Source organism: Mustela nivalis (assembly GCF_964662115.1).
Source record: "Mustela nivalis genome assembly, chromosome: 8".
Taxonomy (NCBI): Eukaryota; Metazoa; Chordata; class Mammalia; order Carnivora; family Mustelidae; genus Mustela; species Mustela nivalis.
Window position 1 is genome coordinate 133450423 of NC_139027.1, and position 21491 is coordinate 133471913.

Below are 21491 nucleotides of genomic sequence, written 5' to 3' on the forward strand. Positions count from 1 at the left end.
GTCCCTCTGATTGCCGTCGGCGATACGGCTGCAGGTCTCTTTGGCCGCTGCCAGCAGCCATGGGGAAACAGATCCCAGGGCAGGCCCGTGTGATCACCATGGCTCAGTCTGGATTGGTTTCAAAGGGCCTCCTGGAATCTCTAGGAAGGCTTTCTAGCAAGGGCTCAGATAGACCCTGAAAATAATAAAACCTCACCCAGCAGCCTCCCAGCCCCTACCTTCCTTGGTGAGCCGGCCAAAATGCTTCTCCAGGTCAGAGACGCTGTGCCGCTGCAGGTAGCTGTGGAACTGGAACCAGGTGACCGTCTCTTCTTCGGGAGGCCCGGCTCTGGGGAGCAGCCCCCCACAGCTGACCACCTGCTCCAGGAGCCTCCTGCATGCTGGCGGCACAAGAAGAGGCCGTGAGGGAAGACCAGGCCCTGTGGAGCTTCTCCGCCAAGTGCGGCTGGGTCAGTTTAAAGGGTTTTCTAGTGGCCTGTGGGCGATGTCCCTCCCTGGGCCTCCCCTGCCTGACGGAAGGAGCGTGCTGTAGCTGGGCTCTGCGGGCCCTGAGACAGGCGTTGTTCTGGGGGTGCGTCTCCTGCCCTGGGCTGGGCTGGGCTGGGCGGGGTGCCCCGTGTCTGGGAACATTCAGGCCGAGTAGCAGCCCCGTGCTGGTTAGAGCGGCCCCAGTTCCCGAGCCACTGGAAGGGAGATGCTCTGAGTTCTGAGAAGAGTCCAGCCAGCATTGGAGGACACCGTTTTCCTCCCTCCCTTCCCATAAGCGTTCGTTCTTAACCCCTTTAATGTTCTGGTGGAAGCTACACGGTCCATCTGCAGAGACATGGACCAAGCGGCAAAGGCCGACAATTTCGGTTTCGCAAGCTCCTTCCTACTCCCGGGGAGAGGAGGTGACTCGTGGGCCAGCTGAGAAGTGTCCTCCCTCTGGTGCCATGAAGACACGGGGGATGCAGGCAGGGCTGGAACCAAATCCCCAGCGCACTCAGTACAGCGTTGCTTGTGGGAAGTGCGGGTACCTATTTCCAGCTGTCCCGGGTACTTCCCTCGGACTCTGTGCAGGAACGTTTTCTTGAGCTGGTTCAGCAGCGTGGTGCCGGCGCAGGACAGGACCCTGCCGGGCTCTGCGCACCCTTCCCACAGCTTCAGGCACCCCTTCCTCCGAGCGGCCTGCGGAACGACTGAAAGCCCGGGTCAGGCCCCCACGGATGGTGGGGAAGGGCCGGCAACGAGCGACCCAAAGGTTTCCTCCCGCTCTGAGGCCGGAGGGGTCAGGGAGGTGAGGGGTGACCGGACCCCACGCAGCTTCCCTTCCCACGTCCCACATGACCCGCGAGGATAGGCAGCTTCAGCTTCGCCAGGCCTCTCCCCCGCGGTCTCCGTAGCAACTGGGACAGCTACAGCCTCCAGCTTCTCGTGGACACACGGAGTTTCCGTAGGGAGCAGGCAGGTTGGGGGGCACTGATACTGTTTGTGTTTTAGTGCACGCTCTGCGCCTCAGAAGTGTCCTGAGGATTAGGTCACTGAACACTCTCGAGGGGCCTCCCCTTTATACAGATGGGGAAGCCGAGGCCCAGAGAGGTGAATCCTTTGCCCAGAGTCACACAGCTGACGGAAGAGTGCCGCCGACTTCAGGGCGGCCCAGTCTACAGTCTGTCAGAGCTCAGCCCAGTCGCCGCCACCCCGGCGCATCCCCCCCCGGACTCCAGTTAATTCTGAACGTCAGTCAGGAGGCAAGGCGAGGCTCCCCTGGGCTTCGTAGCCCCTCGCTTCCTGCCATTCACAAGAGCGGCCCGTGGGCGGCAGGCAGTTACTTACTTTCTTCGATGGATGTTGCCTTGCCGACCTTCTCGAAATCGAGCACAGAAAGCATCTCCAGAACCTGCTTTTGCTGTGCAGCTTCTTCCAGAAGGCTCTCCTGGACCACCCTCGACAAGTTAGGAGAGGCCAGTTTCTGGAAAGCAGCCCACAATGCTCCTTGTTAGCCCAGAACATGCCCCCTGAGGTCCGAGATCACGACTGCAGCTCCCACCTCCCCCTTGCCCTTCCTTTCTATCCTGACAGTAGCTCTCATCCGGGGATTCCTGAGGCACCAAGGCAGCAGAGATGGTGGGATGCAGGCTACGACTGCCAGGGGCCACCTTTGCCACCAGAAAGGGCCTCCCTGGCGGAGCAAGCCAGCCAGTGCAGGCAAGCAGAGTTGAGCAAGACCCAGTTGAGAATATTTGAAACCCTGGATCCAGCTGATCCTGAAGCCTACTCCAGGGCCTTTCAGTTCTGTGACCCAGAAAGTTTTTTCTGGTTGAGCCAGCTTGGAGGGGGGCTCTGGTGTCTGCAGCTGAAGGAGCCGCGGTGTCTGATTTTGGTCCAGCACTTGGGATACATAAGGGCCGCGTGACTCTTCTCCCAGGCCTGAACCTTCCACAGAGGAATCAGAGTCTCCCTGGCTCTCAGGGTGGGGCTGTCCTCCCTGCACGTGCTCCCCACCACCGTCAAGATCAGTTCTTTGCAAAGAGGACTCCCCATCCCCAACCTGGTTTCCCACCAAGCCGCCCCCGACCCCCGACCCCCCACCCCCATCCCTTAGTCACCTGCAGCAGAACTTTGCAAACTTGGAGGTGGACCGTGAGCAACCTGTCCAGCTCCAGGGTGCCGGCCGTGAGCCCCCTAGATGACGCTTTCCTTGGGGGCAACGGGATCCTGTCCTTCCTGTGTTGGATCGAGAAGAAATGGGTGACCATTCCAGTTAGCAGCCCAGCTCCCTCCGAGGAGGGAAGACACCCTCCCTTCTTGGAGAGCTCTGATCAGGGAGGCTCACTCCAGGCCCCAGGGAGAAAGAGCTCCACCCAGGAGAAATCCAGAGAAAAGCAGCAAATGCCCGCAACAACTCAGAACAGGCGCTGGCGTGGTGTGAGCCCTGGAGACAGGGAGAGCCGGGGACACTTTCCAAGGTGGGCGACCTGAAGTCAGAAGTTCAAACTAACCCTTAGCTCGGGACTTGGTCACAAACTAATCCTTAGTGACTCAGGACTGGTCTGCCCTCCCGGCCTCAGTGTACTCATCTGTAAAGTGGGGACAGGAATACCAAGCTCAGGGCAATGAGGGGTGAGGGCAACCCTGCCAGCCAGCAGGCCTGGCACCATGTGGACTTCATGGTAGGAGCCGAGCCCAAGGCCCGAGGACATGGTGACCCTGGGATGTCGGTGGGAGTGCCAGCCCCTCCCCATGGGGTTGTGAGAGGAGGAGACGAAGTTTACTGTGTATCCTCTGCTGCCCTGGATTTGGTCCAGGAGCCAGGTGTGAGCGGGGCAGACGGGGCTGCTGAGCTGAGGAGGCGGATGTCAGAGGTGAGGGCAGATTGTGCAGAAGAACAGGGAGCGTGGGTCACTGCTCACTGCTGCCCGTACGAGAGGCAGAGCACAGAGGTTCTACCGTGTGTTTTACTGTCATTTTTTAAGATGAACACGAAACAGCCCATTGCTCAGAGCTGAGGACCATGCTGGGGGACTGTCATTCACTCAGTGGTCAGTACCGGCCCACTCCGCGCCAGGCGGTGGGCACGCAGGGGCGGGGAGCACGACAGACAGACGAGGTAAGTACAGACTGGGCCGAGGGCCATAGATGGCATCGGCTGGAAGCCCACAGGAGGCCTGGAACAGAGGCTGCTTCCCCGGGTCTGTGCTGGGAGGGAGCGCACTTACTGGGGTCCCGGGCAGCCCCCGAACAGGGACAGCTCCTGCGGGGCGAGGTCGGCGTTGAGGAAGGCGAAGCTCTCCAGGATGCACTCCATCAGGCTCTCGGCGGAGGCGTGCTCCTGGGGGGCTCGGCGGGGCTGTGGACGGAGCAGCGAGCCCTCAGCTCGGACCCTTAGGAAGAGGTTGCGAGCCTCAACTGCCCCAGTGAAACGCCCCCAGTGAAGGACAGGCAGGTAGCCTGTGACAAGGGATGGCGCAGGAGCACAAGGGACACAGGTCTGAAAAGCCTCACCTGGCTCACAGCCCACAGGGCCAGGGCCAGGGCTGTCAGATTGTTTGATTCTCAAACAAAAAAAAAAAGCTGGAAACTTAGATTTTTGTGGGAAGCTGTCAATTTTTAAATATTGGCCACCAATTCCAAATTATTTTTATTTTTTTTAATATTTTATTTATTTATTTGACAGAGATCACAAGTAGGCAGAGAGGAAGGGAAGCAGGCTCCCCGCTGAGCAGAGAGCCCAATGCGGGACTCGATGCCAGGACCCTGGGATCATGACTTGAGCTGAAGGCAGAGGCTTTAACCCACTGAGCTGCCCAGGCGCCCCATCTAGCATCTTCTGACCCAAGCAGGTGGGGCTGAGGCTGGGTGTTCTGCTTCCTCCTCTTTCTCTGCCGGCCTCCCTGCCTACTTGTGATCTCTGTCAAATAAATAAATAAAATCTTTAAGAAAAAAAAAAAAAAAAGATGCTAGCTGAGGTTGTTGGCCAGGCGCAGAGCAGGTTATCTGCCCCGATCCCCGACTTCCTCTTACAATCCTCCTCCCAGCCAGTGAGGGCCATGGTTCTCCCCACTTGACAGATGAGCAGACTGAGGCTCAGAGGGAAGACACTGACCAGGATGCCAGCCCAGGCCGGCTGCCCCTAGGGACGACTCCCCCTTGTTAGGCCCTGGTAAACGCATACGCCCACCTTCAGCCGGTCCCTGAAGCTGAGAAGCTGGTACTCCAGCTCCCGCAGCTGTGGCTGGGGGTCCACGGAGCGCAGTAAATCCAGGACCTCTTGCAGGGGCCTCTCAAGGGTCACCTCTGGCCCATCCACTCTGTCCTCGGGTTCTCCTTCGTCATGGTCCTTCTGGCTGCCCGGGGCTGTATGGTTGTGCACTGGGGAGCCTCCTGGCAGGTCAGGGTCCTCTATTCCCAAATTCCTCCAGCCAGGCTGCTCCACGAAGGTGGCTCCCGCCAGATGGGCTATCTCTGGCAGCAGACCCAGGGGCTGGGCGTCCTCCTGGGCCTCCTCTTCAATGGAGGTGTTGGGGCCAATGGCCAAGGGCAGGAACCCCACATCCGAGGTGGAGGCTGAGGTGCTGGTCTCCGTGTCTCGGGGGTCCTCGGAGCTGAAGGAGTCCATCTCAGGCAGCTCCTGACTCTGGCTCCGCAGGCCCGGGCCCCGAAGGTCATTGTCAGATAGGTAGCTGAGGATGGGGGTGGCCCTTGGCCCACCCAGCAGCAAAGCCTGCTGCGCTGGCTGCTGCAGGGCAGACTGGGGAGGGGACACAGGACCAGCCTCACTGTCACACCAGGAACCAGGACAAAGCCCCCAGCGGCGCTTCCCTCCTTAGACACCCACCCTGTCGCTGTGACTGAGGCCCACCAAGGCTACCGGTAGCCGGGAGGTGCTGACAGGACCCTGCAGTGTCTCTGCCCAGATCCCCATGGTCCTAACTCACTGTGCCTTTCCAGCCCCTGGGGCCACCACACCACTGCTCATGACCTCCAGGCTCCGTGCCTTCCTGTCCAAGGGCCTTTGCAGGGACTGTGCTCTTTTCCTGGAACCTTCTTCCCCCTGGTCTTTGTGATCGTGCCCTTGTCCCCTCAGGCCCTCACTCAGACAGCACCCTCACTGGGGACCTTCCCCTGCACAAACTATTTTAAGGAGCAAGTCCCACCTTGCCCCCAGAGTCCCCTTCCTGGCTGATGTTCCCAAGGTCCTTACGCCCTTGGGCAGGCGGTGCTCCCTGAGGACACCGTCCTCACCTGGCCTAGAACAGGGCCTGGCACAGAGCTCTGAATGGGTGACGGGAATGGGCGAGCCCTCACCCCCTCTGCGGCAGCCCTTCCCTCCCCTTAGACCACTAGTAACTGTTGATGTTCCCACAGCACCAGCCGTTCTCATCAGGCCTTCTTCCAAGCCCTTCTCGTGTATTCACTTGTTTAATCCTTGCAACCCCCCACCAGAGCGGTGCTGTTGTTTTGAGTTCTCCGATACAAGAATTGATGACCAGAGCAGTTGAGTGCCTCGCCCAAGGTCACACAGCAAGTGAGAGGCATAAATGGAATGTGACGCCCCCCTTGTCTGGCTACAGAGTCCATACTCTGGGCCAGATGTGATTTTTTTTTTTTTTTTCTTTAACTGAAGTATGCTGGGCCCACCATGGCCAGAATATGGAAGAAACTGACAACAATAGTTGTGCTAAGGAGAGGACCCGGATCTCTGGAGGTCATGGGAAAGAGATGTTTTACTATACACTATGTCAAGGTATTACCTACTAGGAACATATATTAAATTTAATTTTAAAACAAGTAAATTGGAGGCCAAGGCTATGACGGGGGTGGTAGAACCCTCCAGAGAACATGCCTCCAGGCCTCCAGGAGAACCAGGCAAGCCCAGAACCGAGCCCAGAGGCCCCCAGAACGGAGGGCTGACAGGAAGGAAGAGCCCCAAAACCCACCCAGGATGGCCCCAAATCAAGGGAGGCTGAGTCCAGGGCTTACTACCTCCGGAGGCACCAGGCTGCTCGGCCCAGCCCCGCACACCAGCCCCCAGGGAGCGGCCCCCGTCCGCAATCCCCGCGTGGCCACAGCATCCCTGCCCTGGGGAGGCTCACTCACCAGGTAATACCTCTCTCGGAAGCTGGGGGTGCTTGGGGGGGTCCAGTTGTACAAGGAGCCCTTCCTGCTGCCCATGGAGAACTTGCCTGTGGGACTGGGTGACATCAGGAAGCTCTCAGTATCAAATGGGCTGGAGGAGAAAGCAGAAGGGCAGGGCGTCACCCACGCCTGGGAGGACCCCGGAGCACAGACCAGACCTGGGGGTACTTCTAAGAGAGATAGAGGCTTGGCGGGGGCCTGGCCTGGGGTCACAGGCACAGCATAGGGACTCTAGGTGCACATGCTCAACCCCCTTGGGAACATCCCAGACTCCCATCACCCTGAAGGGCCTGAGCCAGACGGCTCATGTAAATGGCACCCCCTTTGGAGGTCCCCCTGAGAAGCTCAGCAGAGGCACAGTGGACACTCGGTTCTGCCGTTTTCTGGGTCAGTGACATCACCATCCCTCTTGTCTTCATCTGTACCAGGGGCACCATTATCTCTCAAAGGACCTCTGTCGGTCCTGGTCACAGGTAAGGCCGGGAATCCAAAAAGAACGTGTGAAATTCAGGGGAAGTGGGGCTCAGCCGGGCCCTCCCTGAGCCTGCCCTGGGAGCCAGGAGGTCTAGGAATCTCCCTACCACACGGAAACCTGCTCTCTCTCCTTCACTCAAAGGCCTGGCTCTGGCTCTGGCTCTGTGGGGCCCAGACGCTGCAGGCACGTCCTGGGAAGGCTTCCCAGCCTGCCGAGGACAGCTACAGGCCGGGAGATGCCTGCCGCCGTGGATTTGCCTCCTCCCATGGAAGTCCCTATGGGCTCAAAGGGGCCTCCTGAGGAAGAAGTGTCCCCCGCCCCCACTAGACAGGTGAAGACACTGAGGCTGGGGCTGCTCACTTGCCCCAATTCACCCGACTGGGGAGAAAGCAGCAGCAGGGACCCCAGACTTGGATGCCCACCCCAAGAAGAAGAGACTGGAGAGACTGGCCCCAAGAGTCAGAGCAAGCACCCGCCCAGAGGAAGCGTGCCTCAGCCCTCAGCTCCCGCAGCACCTGCTGTGCAGAGCGAAGAGAAGAGAATTCTCTCAAAACGATAGGTTTCATTTAGAGGAAGAGCAAACACAAAGCCTGTGCAGACCACCAGCATTCAGGGAACAGCCGGAAACAACCCCTGCCCCCTGCAATGCCTGACGGAGAGCCCCCCACCCCAGGCAGGCATTGTTTTCTTGAGTATCCCCCATCCATGGGGTCCTGGTCCAAGGGAGCTAAGTGAGTGCCCGCCTGTGCCTGCAGGGGAAGGCGGTGAAGGGGGCTGTAGGTGAGTCTTCCTGGGCGGAGACTAGGAGGCCTCTGGAAAGGGTCCTGGCCAGCACAGGTCTCTAGTTGTAAGAGGGAACGAGAACTCAGAGGGGCGGGTGGGCAGAGGCTACGAAGGAGTCTAGGTTCCAGCCTGTCCCTGGGGCAGGATGAGGGCAGGATGCCCACTGGTGGGTGCTAGGCTGCAGTCCGACCACCAGGGGGAGCAAGGGAGGCCTCTCACCGCTCACGCTGTGGGTGGGAGTCCTGTGGTTGGGAATTTGGGGCTGGCCTTGGGGAGGGGCATCAAAGCCCGGGAAGGCAGCGGGCCCCCACTCACTTCCATAGCACCTCCAGCTGGAGCTTGATGGTCCCCAGCTCTGTGATGTCCACCACGATCACCTGCGGCCTGGTGGTGAAGAAGTCCGTGATGTCGCACGTCACCGTGCCCACTGCCAGTGAACTCAGGCCCCTCAGCTCTGTCACCTGGGTGGGGGGCAGTTGTGGATGGCGTCTGAGCTGAGTCCCTGGGCACCCTGGCCCCGTGCCCCAGGCCCCACCCACCTTGATCTCGAAGTTCTCGTGCAGGGTGGGGATGAAGGCCTTCTCCTCCTCCTCCCAGGTCTGGCTGTCGTCTGACTCGATCCGGCCCTTCAGCTTCCAGCGCTGGCGGCCCAGACGCATGAGTACCTGTGGGCATGGCCCAGGAAGGGATAGGTCAGCTGCCCCAGGTAGGCCCGCCCCCTTGCCACCTGTCTGGGGGGTCCCCCAGCAAGGACCCTGGTTCCCAGCAGCTCCCAACCCCCTAAGGCCTGGTGGGGAGGAACCCTGAGGCCTGACAGCAGAGGTGGCCCTACCTCATACTGGTCTCCGGGACAGAGGCGTGCGTAGCCCACCAAGCCTGGAACACAGAGACAGGCTCATCTCCTCTCTGGCCTACTCTGCCCCCCACCCCACGGACCTCAGGCCCTCACTGGGGAACCTCCTACCCAAGTGTGGGTGTCTGCTTCAGGGAGGGATAAGTCGTCAGGACGGGCAGTGGACAGGACTGGCCCCTCACGTCCAACTCAGGGGCCGGGCCTCTGCTGAGGTCACAAGTCCCATGAGAGGAAGCCCGGAGTTTTGCCTGGAGCCCTGGGGTTCTGACCAAAGCCCCACCCTGAGCAGAAGTCCCAGGGCCCCCAAGAAGGCCTGAGGCCCCCGCCCGAACTGGCTTCCACCCCTCCCGCTCTCAGCTCGGTTACCTTTCATCCTGATGTGAAACTCTCCCAGGTGAACCTCCAAGGCCGCCTCGATGAGCCACATGTCCTGCAAAGCCCCACACAAGGTGGCTCGCGGACCAGCCCAGGGCCACGTGAGGTGGGAGGAGGGGGAGCACGCAGATCCTGCCAGCCAGAGGCCCGGGCGGTGGAGCGGGGCGGACAGAGAGGGATGCTTCCTCGGGGTCCAGGCACCCCCCCATAGGCTGCCCTCTGCGTCCCCCACGGCCCACGCACCTCGATGCACTCCTGCAGGCTGCGGCCCAGCTCCTGCAGGCTCTCTCGGGAGGCGCGGCTGGGCGGGCACCTGGAGAAGGCCCTCTGCATGTTGGAGGCTCCATCCCGCAGGCGGCACTGGATACAGTAGCCCTCGTAGAGCTCATCCACCTGTGACAGGTGCACGGGCTGCTGGGTGCTGTCCATGCCGGGGTGCGGGGCCCCACGCAGCCCTGCACTACAGGGTCAGCGCTCCTGGGGTCCCCCGCCCATGAACGTGAGCCCAGGGACAGAGACCACACTGCTTACGCACTCTGCACGCAGCGCCTGGCAGTGCACAGTAAAAACTAGTGAACTGGGTGGGCAAATGCACCACTTCCCCTCTCCCTGTGCAACTTCTGGACTGTAAAACGGGGAAGGGAGGTTTGTGATACTCTGCCGAGCCACTGGGCTGCCGGGAGAGTAAAACAAGGGCATGGAAGAGCTGGCAGAGTATAAAGCTTAAAGGCCTTGCTGTGTGACCTTGGGCCCATCCTGTCCCTCTCTGGGCCTCTACTCTCCCATCTCTGCAATGGGAGAGTAAAATGGAGCATAAAGTCTTTCCCTCTAAACCCCACACTCCTGGGGAGCCCAGCACCCCCTTTTCCCACTGACCCCAACCTCAGGGCCGAGCCCCTGCAGTCTCTGCTCCTTCTCAGCCTCTCCCCTGCCAATCCACTGGAATTCCAAGAAGTCCCAGCCCCAGACCATGACCTCCAGGAGGCAGGCTGACCTTGCTGATGTGAAACTCCATCTTCCGGATATGCCTTTCCACAGAGCGAGTTTGCTTCTCCCAAAAAAAAAAAAAAGGTGCTTTCAAAGTAGTGTGGGCCGCACCCCCCCTCCCCCCGGCCGCCAGCCCCTGCCCCTTCCTCTGGGTTCTAACACACAGAATGGGGCTCAAAGGCAGGCCAGCCCCTCACCATCCTCGAGGAAGGCTTGTCATTGAACCTGTCTCCCCCTTTGTAAAATAGGGAGGAAACCCAGGCGTGCCTCCGGCAGGACAGCCCGAGGGGTGAAATACATGGTCCCTCTCACCCAGCAGGGCCCAGCCCCGGCCCACCCCGCTTACAGCCCTGCGGACAGAAAGTCTCGCTCACCTTGTCCAGGTCATAATAGAAAGCCTGGGGGGGGAGAGAAGAAGGGGGGTGTTTCAGGTCTCCAGGTGCTCCTCCAAGACCCATGAGGCCACATCCCAGGGGCATCTGAACTCAGATGACAAAAAACTAGCAGCCACTCCCTCCTCTGTGGCCTGCAGTCAGTGGCCTGCTCTGGAGTCCAGGGGAAGAGCGATAAACACACGAGCTTTGGGCTGAGGCAGTTCTCAGCCTGGTTTTGCTTCCCAGCTGTGTGTCCCAGGCCAGTTACTCCACACCTCTGAGCCTCCAACTCCTCGGGCAAAATAGGGTGGCCATAACACAGAGCACCTGCCCCATAGGGTTGCCGTGGAAAGTCAAGGACACGGTAAGCCCTCGACAAAATGGGGACCGTTACAGTCTGATTGTTTAAGGGGTGATTTTGACCATGGGCAGAGGGACGGAGGGAGGGGCCGCCCCAGGGGCAGGGGGTGCAGGCTTGGGGAAATGCAAATCAAGACTGGCCCAGTCAAGCCAGGGGCCGGGGGTGGCCAGAAAAAGAACATATCAACTGGGCAGATCTTCGTATAAAGGACCAGACAGGAAATAGTTTCGGCCTTGGGGGTCGCGGGGTCTCTGCCACGTGGTCCGCACGCAGCCACACCCAACATGTCAGTGTCGGCCGTGGCCATGTGCCGAAAAACTCTATTTCCGAACAGGCCCTCATATGCCCATGTAGCTCAAATCACCCTGCCTGAGCCGGGAGGAATTTCCACGAGGTTAGAGATTCACTAGAGAGAGAAAGCCAGACGTGGGACGTAGGTTGCACCTTCGTCTTTCTAAGACAACTGTTGACTGAAACCTTCTCGACGCTTTTGTGCGCTTACATGACTACGTGACCAGGGAGGAAAATATGGAAAGAGAAATCCTAGATTGTCCTCAGGGGTGAAACAGGCTGGGACACTGAACACGGGGGAGGGGGGGTGTCAAGCAAAAGGACAGGTGGGTTCAAACCCCCCAAAGTGTGTGGTTTCCCACATTTGCGTTTATGAGAAGTGGGACGTGTGTGCTAATGGAGGTAAGACTCCACGTAAGCTCTAGAGAAATAGGAAAGTTCTCAAGCCTTTGGAAGGAAAAGGAACTGGCAGAAAGCTGAGAAGCAGCCGTGTCCAGGGAGGCAAGACCCCAGATCCCTGGCATGGCCACCCCTTCTCTTGCCTCAGTGTGCCCATCTGTGAAGTGGGAGCAGCTAGAACAGAGGAGACTTTGTACACTTGCCTACCTCACAGCTGCTTCTAGAGCCAGAGAGTGGGGGTGAACTGCTTGATGGGGAGGGGAGTAGGGGGAGGGAGGGTGAGAGCTTCCTATCCACCTGTGAGGCAAAAATCCCTCTGGGGCCAAGTGAGGTGGGATCATCGGAAAATACAGACAGTCCATCCCTTAGGCCTCTGAGCTCCGAGACGGAGATTTACACCCGTGATGCAAGCCGGGGGTGAGGGGGACCCCATCTCTGCACCCCACCAAGGCTGCTTGGGTGGGAAGGGGCAGGGGCAGGGAGAGGTCTCACCAGCCTCGAATTCCTGCGGGTGTCCTTGTGGCGACCTGACAGGTAATCCAGCTCCGCCTGCTGGACGCAGAGATACTCCCTGTGAGGGCAACGAGGAAGAGCAGTTCGCCAAGGAACGAGAAGAGGAAAAGAAAGGCCAGGTGACCCGTGTTCTGGAGCTGAGGCGGCCACAGCTGCCAACAGGAACAGCGGCGGTTGGGGGTGAAGAGGGAGAAGAAAGGAGCTAGTCGAGGCACAGACCTGAGCTCAGAGGGACAGAGCCATCCCGCGCCCCGGAAGCCTGGCCCCAGCTCGCTCAGCCTCCAGACCCCACACGCTGAGGGCTGTGGGCCCAGGGCTGTGCAAAAGGGAAAAGCAGCTTTAATTCACCAAACAGCCACACAAATAGGTCCTACTGTTATTACTATTACCATTTTAGAGATGGGCACACTGACCCTCAAAATTGGCAAGGAACTCAGCCCAGAGTCACAACAGGGAAGAGGCTGGACCGAAATCTGAAACCAGGCAGTGACTTTCAGAGGCCCCTGTCTTCACCCCAGCCCATGGAGGGTTCGACAAGGGCATGCCTCCCTCCCCGACAAAGGCAGGCCGTCCTGGTGTCTGCATGTTTAGGACCAAGGAGCAGAAAGGGGCTGGAAGACCCATTCTGGGAGGCACAGAGAAAGCTGTGGGCCCGGACGGGACATTTCATGTTCTTTTCCAGCCGAAGAGCCTTAGACCTGAAGCCTGAAGTCTGCCCTTGGGGTCCGGGGTGAGGTCACATCCTGCTTCATCATGGATTTACTGGGCTGCCCCAGGAAGGTGACTCGCCCTCTCTGGGCCCCCTTACACCGCCACCGGCCAGGCCATTGCTCACTCAGGGGTTGGGCTCCCCAAGAAGAAGGGGATGCTGTTGAGTGAGCCCAGACAAGTCCCAAATGCGGGGTCCTTACAGGAATCACCAGAGGGAGTCTCGGGAGATGAGCCCTTGAAGATGGCCTCTAGGCACATGTGCCCCCTCACTGCCACTCTGCACCCGCATTGGGTCAGTCGTGCAGCGCACATCATGGGCCAAGTGTACTGGATGCCCCCTGGGCTGGCAGTCAGGACCTGGCAAGTGGGGGAGGTGACATTTACCCTGAGCTGGCAGGGACCCTATGCCCTGCTTCCTGGCTGCGGGACCGTGGACAAGTTGCTTCCCAACTTTGGGACTCAGTTTCCTCTCCTGAAGGGGAGGAGGTTAGGAGATTCTCTGAGAGCATTCTTCGGGGATTCGAGGGGGCGATGTGTATGAAGTCCCGGAATGAGCCGGAACTGCGCTGTCACTGTTACTAATTAGTGAGGCAAGGAGAGCAGGAGCACAGGGGGTGGGGAGGGACAGGCATCCCAGCAGGAAGGAACAGCATTGGATTCAGACAGCGTGCATGTGTGCTGACCGAGGGACATGGGCGAATGGCGGCCTGCGGAGACTCCCCGCTGCCCAGCTCTTGCTCAACAAGAGCCAAGGCACAGGCACGTGGAGGAAGCTGGCATATCCGGGGGCCAGTGAGGATGGGGAGTGAATAACAGAAGAAAAGTCTAGAAAGATGGAAGGTCAGAAAGGACCCTGATGTCTTCCCAAGGGTAGTAGGGAGCCATGGGAGAGACTTGAGCAGAGCAAGGTAGCAAGTGGGGAAGGGGTGGGTAGGGGCGGGCCCGGGACTGCAGCAAGATGGCCCCAGATGCCCAGTTCGGGGTTGAAGAACAGGGAGGGACTACTGGCAGCGGCCCCCTTGTGACTTACTCATGGGGCAGCACCGCGCCTAAGCCAGAGCCCTGACCTCCTCCGTGAACCTCAGGTTTGTGCCCCAACTACCTCCTTTCATCTCCCTCTTCACCCCCGACCCCTCCCTCAGCAAATCCTGTCGGCTCCACCTGCAAGATATATCCTGAAACTGACCCTGTCCCCTGACCACACAGCTGCCACCTGGCCACGTCCACCATTGTCTCCCACTTGGGCCCTTGCAGTCCCTTTCTGACCGGACTCCCCACTTCTGCCCCAGGCCCCTGCAGTCCATTCTCCACGTACAGCCGGAAGATCTTATTAAAACCAGACTCAGATCACGTCTTTCCCCCACATGGAACCCTTCATGGCTCCCAGCTCACCCCATATCATCTGGTCCCCATTGTCCCCCAGACCTCCTCACACTTCCCTCGCTCTCTCAGCTCCCAAGCTGGCCTGCTTCCTACACCCCTGATGCTCTCATCATGCTCCTGTCCCAGGGCCTTTGTATGTGTGGCTGGCTTGGCCTAGAATGTTCTTTTTCCATTATCTGCTGTTCTCACTCCTTCACTCCTTCAGGTTTTTGCTCAAATGTCACCTTCTTAATGAGAGCTTCTTTGAACCCCTGATTTAAAATCAGCCCCATGCCTTCTTACCCTGACTTACTTCCCACCACCTGACTTACTGTGTATTTTGTTTATTGTCTGTCTGTCTCCCATTAGGAAGCTCCACGGGGCAGGGATTTCTGGGTTCTGTTCACTCCCACACCCTGTGCCTAGTGCTTCATAAGCCCTCAAGCAAAAGGTGTGGAGCAAGAGGCTGAATCTTCCCGTCCTGGGCTCTGCGCAGCCAACCAGTCCGCCTCTCCTGCACTCAGATCCAGCCTCCTGTCCTATATGCTCCTACCTCACGGCCTTTCCCTGTGCTGTTCCCTCTGCTGGGGACGCTTATCTCCCAGAGGCCAGCGCAACCACCCAGATCTCCTCGGTGAGTGTCCCCGGTCATCCTGTCTGCTAGGCCTTCCACGCACTGCCTCGCTGTCACCGTCCTTCATTGCCCTCAGGGCTGGTGGCAGTTACTGTTGACCACGTCACTCCTTCGTGGCTGTCTCCCCTCTACCCATAACCTCCGCGAGACCAGCGTCCTCCGACAGCCCACACTGTGTCCCTAGAGCCCAAGGACAGGCTCGAGCGTGGGGCTGCCCCCAGGATATGCTCGTGGGCTAAAGCGATAAGCAGGAGCTGGATCCCTCGGACGAGACCCAAGCGCGTTCCTCAGCAAGGGGCGGAGAAGAGAGGAGGGGGTGACAGAGGACGAGCACTTTCAGGGCCACAAACAGGGTCCTTACTTGAGGCCTCTCTTGAGGGCTTCAAAGATCTTCTTCACTTGTTGCGGCTTGGGGTCGGGGCAGACAGACCCCTTCCGGAGCGTGCCGTACATCTTGGAGGATTTTGCAGGCATCCGAGACCTCACGGAGTTCCCGTGGATGGACTTTCTGTGAGAAGGGCGGGGGAGGGGGGTCAGAGCAGGGATGTTGGACAAAGCCCTCCCCGGGGACAGGCGCTCTGAGATCAGTGACCAAACCGCAGTCTGTCAGGAGGCCTGGCTGAGTCCCACCCCATCGCCACCGAGCCATGTGGTCTGAGGCAAGTTGCCAAGACACTCTGAGCCTCAGTTTCCTCATCTGTAAAATGAAGGCTTGCATTTGAAGATTTAAAAAAGACAAAGAAGAACGTGACGTGAGAAATTAACACGGTGAGGAATACATTCGAGCAGCCCAAAGGCCTGTGCTTTGTCTATACAGTGTCTATACAGGCAAACAAGCCGGGAGGCCAGATCATAGCCCAGGCACCTGTTGGCTTAGTCTGTCTGGGATCCATGCCCCTCCTTCTGGGAAGAGCACCTCAGTTTTCCTCTTGGGCATCTCCCTAATTCTGCTCTTTATACATGTGGTTTGGAGGGAGGTAGCCTGACAAATGAACACACACACACACACACACACACACACACACACACATATTCTGAGTCAAACATGTGTCCCAGGCCTGGGTTAGTCAACAGACTCCACTCCCCTGGCTCAGGGAGAGGCACAGGACCCATGTCTGGCCAGTAACCCTGCCTGGAGTTTGGTTCCAAATTCACAGGCAGGCAGATGTTTCTTTCTTCTGGCGGTGCTATTCTGGGGGAACATGTACCCAGAACTGCCAGCCATGTCCTTTGCATCATGGTAGGGAGAATGGAACCAACACATGGAGATGCAGGGGGAGGCAGGCCAAATCCACACGACGAGGAGTCCCTGGATCCAGCTATGCCTGAAGCTAAATCTGCCCATGGGATTTCAGTTACATGAGCCAATTGGTTCTCTTTTTTGCTAAGCCTATTGGAGTTGTAGCGTGGACTGAATGATCCTAAGAAGTGATGTCTCCTGGCAGTGACAGCTGTGTCTGTCAGCCCTTGAGGGATACAGCAGCATGTCAGGAGTCACTGCAGTCCTACAAGGTGAGGGTTCCCTCATTACAGTTAGGAGCTGTTTCTGCCATCTAAGCCCCTTCTAGAGTCCTGTGATCCTATGCCTCGTCTACTAGGTACAAGATCAGGGCAAGCTGACACACTCACCACCAGGCAGGCTTTAGTCCATCCTCTAAAGGCTCAGCCTCTAAAGACCCTGTTTCCCAGATGATTCTGCACCTTGTGTAGCTTCACCGACTCCCTTCTCACAGAAGAAACTAGGGTAGAAATGACACTCAGGCTAACATCTGGGTCAGTTTCTTAAAGGAGCCACTAGCTTTTCTTTCCAACTTCCTCCCTCCCTGTCTTCCTCCCAGGTGTGCTAAGGAGTCAGCTTCAACCCCTGCTCTAAGGTCCAGGGCAGGGGTGAGGTGTGGGGGATGGGTGGGGAAAGAGAGAGGTGCGGGGTGGGGGGAGGCAAGAGGGGAGAGAAGAAAGGTGGGGGAGAGGGGAGCATGCGCCAAGTGGGAGGTGGGGAGGGGTGCAGAGGAGAATAAGCAGTCTTATTTAGGTCCCTGTATTTGGGGGAGTTTCTTTGTCAAAGGAACTTCACCTCTATGCTAATGCACTACCCGAGTCTCAGTTACTTTTCTGTTAAATGGGAAAACAATAGACCCTAAACCAGAAAGCAGTGCTGAGAATTCTCTCAGACACCAGGTCAAATATTTGGCCCAGCGGAGGCAGTAGGCACTTAATAAGTGTTTCCCCCTGTTATAATCATCATATCCTAACCGTATCATTCATTCCCTGGACCCACAGCCTGGAAAACAGTAGGTATTCAGTAAGTGCTGACCTGAACAGAACGAGGGAAGGAAATACAGCGTGATGTGGGGACCAGAGAGCAGAGACGTCTGGGAACCCAAGCACTCAGCTGGACCTCAGAGGAAGAACAGGAGGAGGGGTGAGCCCCAGAAGGGTGTTTCGGGGGGGTCAGAGTGAGCCATGGAGGAGAGGAGGAGCCATCCAATCTGTGTGTGACGGCGGGCGCAGAGCAAGGAGCCAGTCTCCACCGAAGCAGGGTGAAGCTGGATGTGGGAGTCCTCCCTGCCTGGGGCAACCTGCGATGGGGAGGGAGGAGGAGATGGCTAGCTCCCCGGCTTCAAAGACCTTGAGGATAAGAACGGGGAAGCATAACGAGGGTGCACAGAGAGAAGGTGTTCTCTGAGCGTCTGCTGTTTCCCCTGCCTGCTAAGGGCTTTATATAAACATTGATTTTAACCCTACTGCAAGGTAGGGAAACTGAGGCTCAGATAAGTCACTTGCCCTGGATCAGGCCTGTGGCAGAGCTGGGATCCAAACCCACCCGTGGGCAGATGCCCAGCCTGGAAGGTGAAGCACCAACCTAGGGGCGGGGCGCAGGGTTCCCTTGGACCCTCAGGGTCATCTGATATGACCCCCCCCCTACCACCACAGTTTCAGGGTCACCGGGTCTCGGGTGAGGCCTGAGAATCTGCATTTCTCATTCCTCTGGGCTGCCAGTGCTGCTGGTCCGAGGCCCACTGTCTGAGGGGATTCACTAACGCTCCACTCGGGGGCAGAAACCCAGCTATGCCTCTCTCCCTGGGCATCCTTTGGAGTTTCCTGCTCTTTTGAGACCTAAAATCAAGGGTCTGAGACTCACTCATTCATTCAGACACTCACAGAGCCGGGCTTTCCTCGAGTCAGACACATGAGGGGAACCAAGGGGCCAGGGTCCCACCCTTGAAGCCTCTCTCCATCCGTCCATGGGAGGAGGGGAGGTTTGTGGTCTGGACACCCAGGCAGGGGGCAAGCAGGACACAGCTCCAGCTCCCTCCCTTGGCAGGGCCCAGAGGAGCTCACTGGCACCCCAGGAGACTCCGTGGGCAGCCCAGCTGTAGGTCCAGCCCAGCCAGACACTGCGCGGTCCACACACAGACACCTGCTGCTGACTCGGGAGACAGGAGCCGTCCTGGCCGTGGCTCTGGCTGGGCTCCTGCCACGGCTGTGCAGCTATATCACAAACCAACGTGGGAGGAACAGAGATGCCGGGCCCTGCCCAAGCAATGCTAAGTGCGTCCCAGAGGCTACTGCAGCAAGGAAGGGTCCGGGCAGATCGGGGGTCTCGCCAGCCTGGGAGCCTGCACTGTCTTGAGAGACAGGAGCCCCCAGTCAGGCACCCATGTTCCAGTCCCAGCCTGAGGTCACAGGTACTTAGCGTCCTGGAGCCTCAGTTTCCCAATCCGTAAAATGGACTGACCCCATGGCACCGTCCCTGAGATACTCATTCCTCCAACAGATATTGACTGGTGAGTGCTAAGTGCACACCAACATCCCTCTAGGGGCTGGAAGTAAAACAGTAACTGAAACAGACAAAACCCATGTCTTGGGGAGCTGCCAGGCCAGCTGGGGGGTGGGGGGAGCCCCCGGACAGCCGGCCCAGGCTCTGGAGCTAGATGCCAGGGTCTCTGTGGTAACCCCACTTATAAGCTCTGTGATCTTGGCTAAGTTTTTGAACCTCTCGGTGCCTCAGTTTTCTCCTCTGTAAAATGGGCACCAGAGAAAAAGGTAGCTACATGAGAGTTGCCCAAGTTGCAAATAAATGGAAAGAGCTTTGAGTTGTGCAAATGGTCAGTGTTATGTATGTGTCAGAGTCCCAGAAGATAATAAACGCCAACGGCAAAACCAAAAGCAGGATGATAAATTTAAATTTACGTGGGGGTGAGCTGGGAAGGCCCCTCCAGTCAGCTTGGGCACAAGCTCGGTATATCCATACGCTCATCCCTTACCTGCTTTCACTCGTATTGGTATATGATGTGAAGTTTCGTTTTTGGAGGCCGGCGAAGGGGCTGTGCTCCCTCCTCCCTCACCCTGCCTGAGGCCACCTCACCCACCTCTTGGAACAGACCCTCCACGAAGCTGACATCTCCGGGCTGGCAGACACGAGCGGGCAGCGGCCTTCGGGGAGGTGGGCTTCGGACAGGCTGGGGCCCTGGCCAGCCGGAGGGGAGACAGGAGGCGGGAGGCGGGGGCAGCCACTTTGAGGGGGGCTGCAGGAACCCTGCTCACCTGCCGGCTCTGGGGGGTCCACAGTCCCCAGGAGGTGGGTGCCCTTCGCCGGGCCCCGCCTCCATCTGCCTGGAGACCTCCTTGCGCTGCTGCAGCTGTGTCTGCCTCCGGTGGGGGGCGGGGGGCTGTGAGTTCAGGGCTCTTGTCTGAGGTTCCCCAGGGCAGCCAGCTGTGGTGGCCGCTCTGAGCGCTGGCTCAGCCTGGGAAGGCAATGTGTGTATGTATGTGTGTGTGTGTGTGTGTCCTTCAGGTGGTGACATCAGGCGGGCCTAGTGACACAGCTCCCGGGGGAGGGAGTGGCCTCTGGGGGCGGGGGTTTTACCAGCTCAGGGAGGACTCAGTATGAAACAGCCTCTGGCATGCCAGGCAAGCTTCCAGACGGCCACGTGCCACCCAGTGGTCCCCACCCTCACGTGAGGCCACCAGGATGGTCCTTCCGCCTGGGGTTGTCAGCACCCGCTTCTGCTGGTGCGGGGTCTGGAGGCAGGCAGAGCTGGCTGCGGCTGGGGCGGGGGCAATTATAAGACCAACCGCCCACAGTTCAGACCAGGACCCGGTGCGCCGATGGTGTAAGCTGACCTTTTCTCCCGACGCTGGGGACACTGGTGGGCGGGGAGGGTGTGTGACACACACAGGGCACGCTCGGAGGTCAAGCCTCATGTGGGTTAGCCCCTTCTTACACATATGTCTGAGGTGTCGCCGTCTCTACAGTCAAGGAAACAGGTCCCGTGACTGCCTCTGGCCCCAGAGCCTGCACCCCGAACCACTCCTCTTTCTCTGGTCCCTCTCCTTGAAAATCAAAGGCTACTGGTCAGTTTTCACCCCCACGTGCCCCAGCCATCCCAACAGAGGAACGCCCAGGGTGGCCAGAACGGTGGCTCCTAGCTCAGACGGGTGTCCTCCTGACAACCTGGGGGGGAGCTGACTGGCTGAGGAGTGGCAGGAAGGGGTTAAAAGTAGCCGTGCCTATAAACTGGGGCAGAATGGGACAGCATCAGGGCCTGGGCCTCTACTTCCTCTCCCCGCCCTAGTCTATATGGCCTCATATTACATTCTTATATATGTATTAGATATGCCCTTAATAGCCATCATTCACACCTTAGTGTAAAATTTCCCCACCAGATCGATCACCTCCTCAATTGAATTCTTTGGTTATGGAATAAAAAGCTATAGCCAAAGTCAAAGGGGTTTCAGGTGCCAGGACAGGGGTGGGGGCTGGGGACCAAGGGAGCCTCAGTGAGCTTCCATCTCCTGCTCTCCTATCTGAGGTTATTTTTCCTGCCTGCCTCCGCAGCGTGGCTGTGCTTCAGCCTGGTTGGATTACCGGAGAAATAAGGCCAGGAGGTGAGGTCTGAAACCCAATCCAGGTCGTCCAGCCGCAGAGCCAAGGGTCCAGACTCCTGGGAGTCGGACAGAGACAGGAAGTTAAAAATAGATGTGCTACTTCCCTGTCCTTGTGGGCAGTTTCTTCCTTCCCCATGGACAAGGGGGCCCAAGAGACTGAGGCCAGGTGTCACTCAGGGACCCTAGAACCCACCCAGGCTGGGACTTCTCCAGAATTCCCTGAGTAGGGAATCCTCCAGAAGAAGCTGCCCCCGGGAGAGATCCAGCCATCAGGTCATCTTTCTCAGCCTAGGACGCAGACCTTGCGAGATGTGATCTTGTCTTTGCTGATGCCAATGAGCCCTCGTGGGACCGGGTCAGATGCCCTCTGTCCTCTTCCCGCCCAGAGAGCTGACCCCAGGAATCCCAGGGTGGGGCCACAAGAGGCTAGGGACCCATCTTGGGATGTTATCTGGGCAGAGATCCTGACTGGAGACCTGTGGGACATTCCCATGGATGCAGGAAGTCCAGAGGCCCCCAAAGTTCTGGCAGGGGGAGAGCGACAGGCAGGACCATTCATGAGGAAGTACAGAAGAAAATGCAGGGTGCTTTTTTCAAAACATATTAAGGATTTCGAGATGGAATAGCAGAACATTACATCTGAGCCCAGGGCGCTAGTGTGCACACACATGGCACACTCATGCAGCTGGCCTTGGCTGCAGGGTCTGTGGAACGCCCCCACCCTTGCCCGTCACAGGAACAAAGTCCCCAGGATACCACTGTGTGAATTAGAGAAAGGCACCTGCTGGGTGAACAAGATCTACCCCCACGGCTTGGGAGGTTTATGTGACTGGATGACCCCCTTAGCTGGGTGACCGGAGCAG

The 21491-nt window shown here is 58.4% G+C and overlaps 1 protein-coding gene and 1 long non-coding RNA gene across 14 annotated transcripts in view; one reads left to right on the plus strand and one right to left on the minus strand.

The window, feature by feature from the left end:
* Window positions 1–21491, minus strand: part of RIPOR3 (RIPOR family member 3) — a 71386-nt gene that overhangs the window by 4426 nt on the left and 45469 nt on the right. For 4 of the 6 annotated variants that reach the window (XM_082744905.1, XM_082744903.1, XM_082744904.1 and 1 more), the window contains 16 exons: window positions 15098–15244; window positions 12009–12087; window positions 10466–10489; window positions 10099–10152; window positions 9348–9497; window positions 9096–9159; window positions 8709–8752; window positions 8416–8541; window positions 8192–8337; window positions 6580–6709; window positions 4661–5230; window positions 3699–3829; window positions 2589–2706; window positions 1816–1951; window positions 1017–1178; window positions 219–380 (listed from right to left, as the gene is read on the minus strand). In XM_082744905.1, the coding sequence (XP_082601031.1) occupies window positions 219–380; window positions 1017–1178; window positions 1816–1951; window positions 2589–2706; window positions 3699–3829; window positions 4661–5230; window positions 6580–6709; window positions 8192–8337; window positions 8416–8541; window positions 8709–8752; window positions 9096–9159; window positions 9348–9497; window positions 10099–10152; window positions 10466–10489; window positions 12009–12087; window positions 15098–15244 (2243 nt within the window). Of the gene's footprint in view, window positions 1–218; window positions 381–1016; window positions 1179–1815; window positions 1952–2588; window positions 2707–3698; window positions 3830–4660; window positions 5231–6579; window positions 6710–8191; window positions 8542–8708; window positions 8753–9095; window positions 9160–9347; window positions 9498–10098; window positions 10153–10465; window positions 10490–12008; window positions 12088–15097; window positions 15245–21491 lie in introns of all 6 variants that reach the window. The other 2 variants (XM_082744902.1, XM_082744900.1) reach the window with 1 other exon arrangement.
* LOC309871664 lies at window positions 349–18863 on the plus strand. Of its 8 annotated transcripts, none has more exons than XR_014315411.1 (6): window positions 349–439; window positions 3456–3589; window positions 6107–6226; window positions 8474–8582; window positions 10712–10829; window positions 12712–15091. It is a non-coding gene; the product is annotated as an uncharacterized lncRNA (long non-coding RNA). The 8 variants fall into 8 exon arrangements; XR_014315412.1 differs by lacking the exon at window positions 349–439 and adding an exon at window positions 17017–18863 and having other exon boundaries at window positions 2749–3589; window positions 12712–14736; XR_014315416.1 differs by lacking the exon at window positions 349–439 and adding an exon at window positions 2749–3344.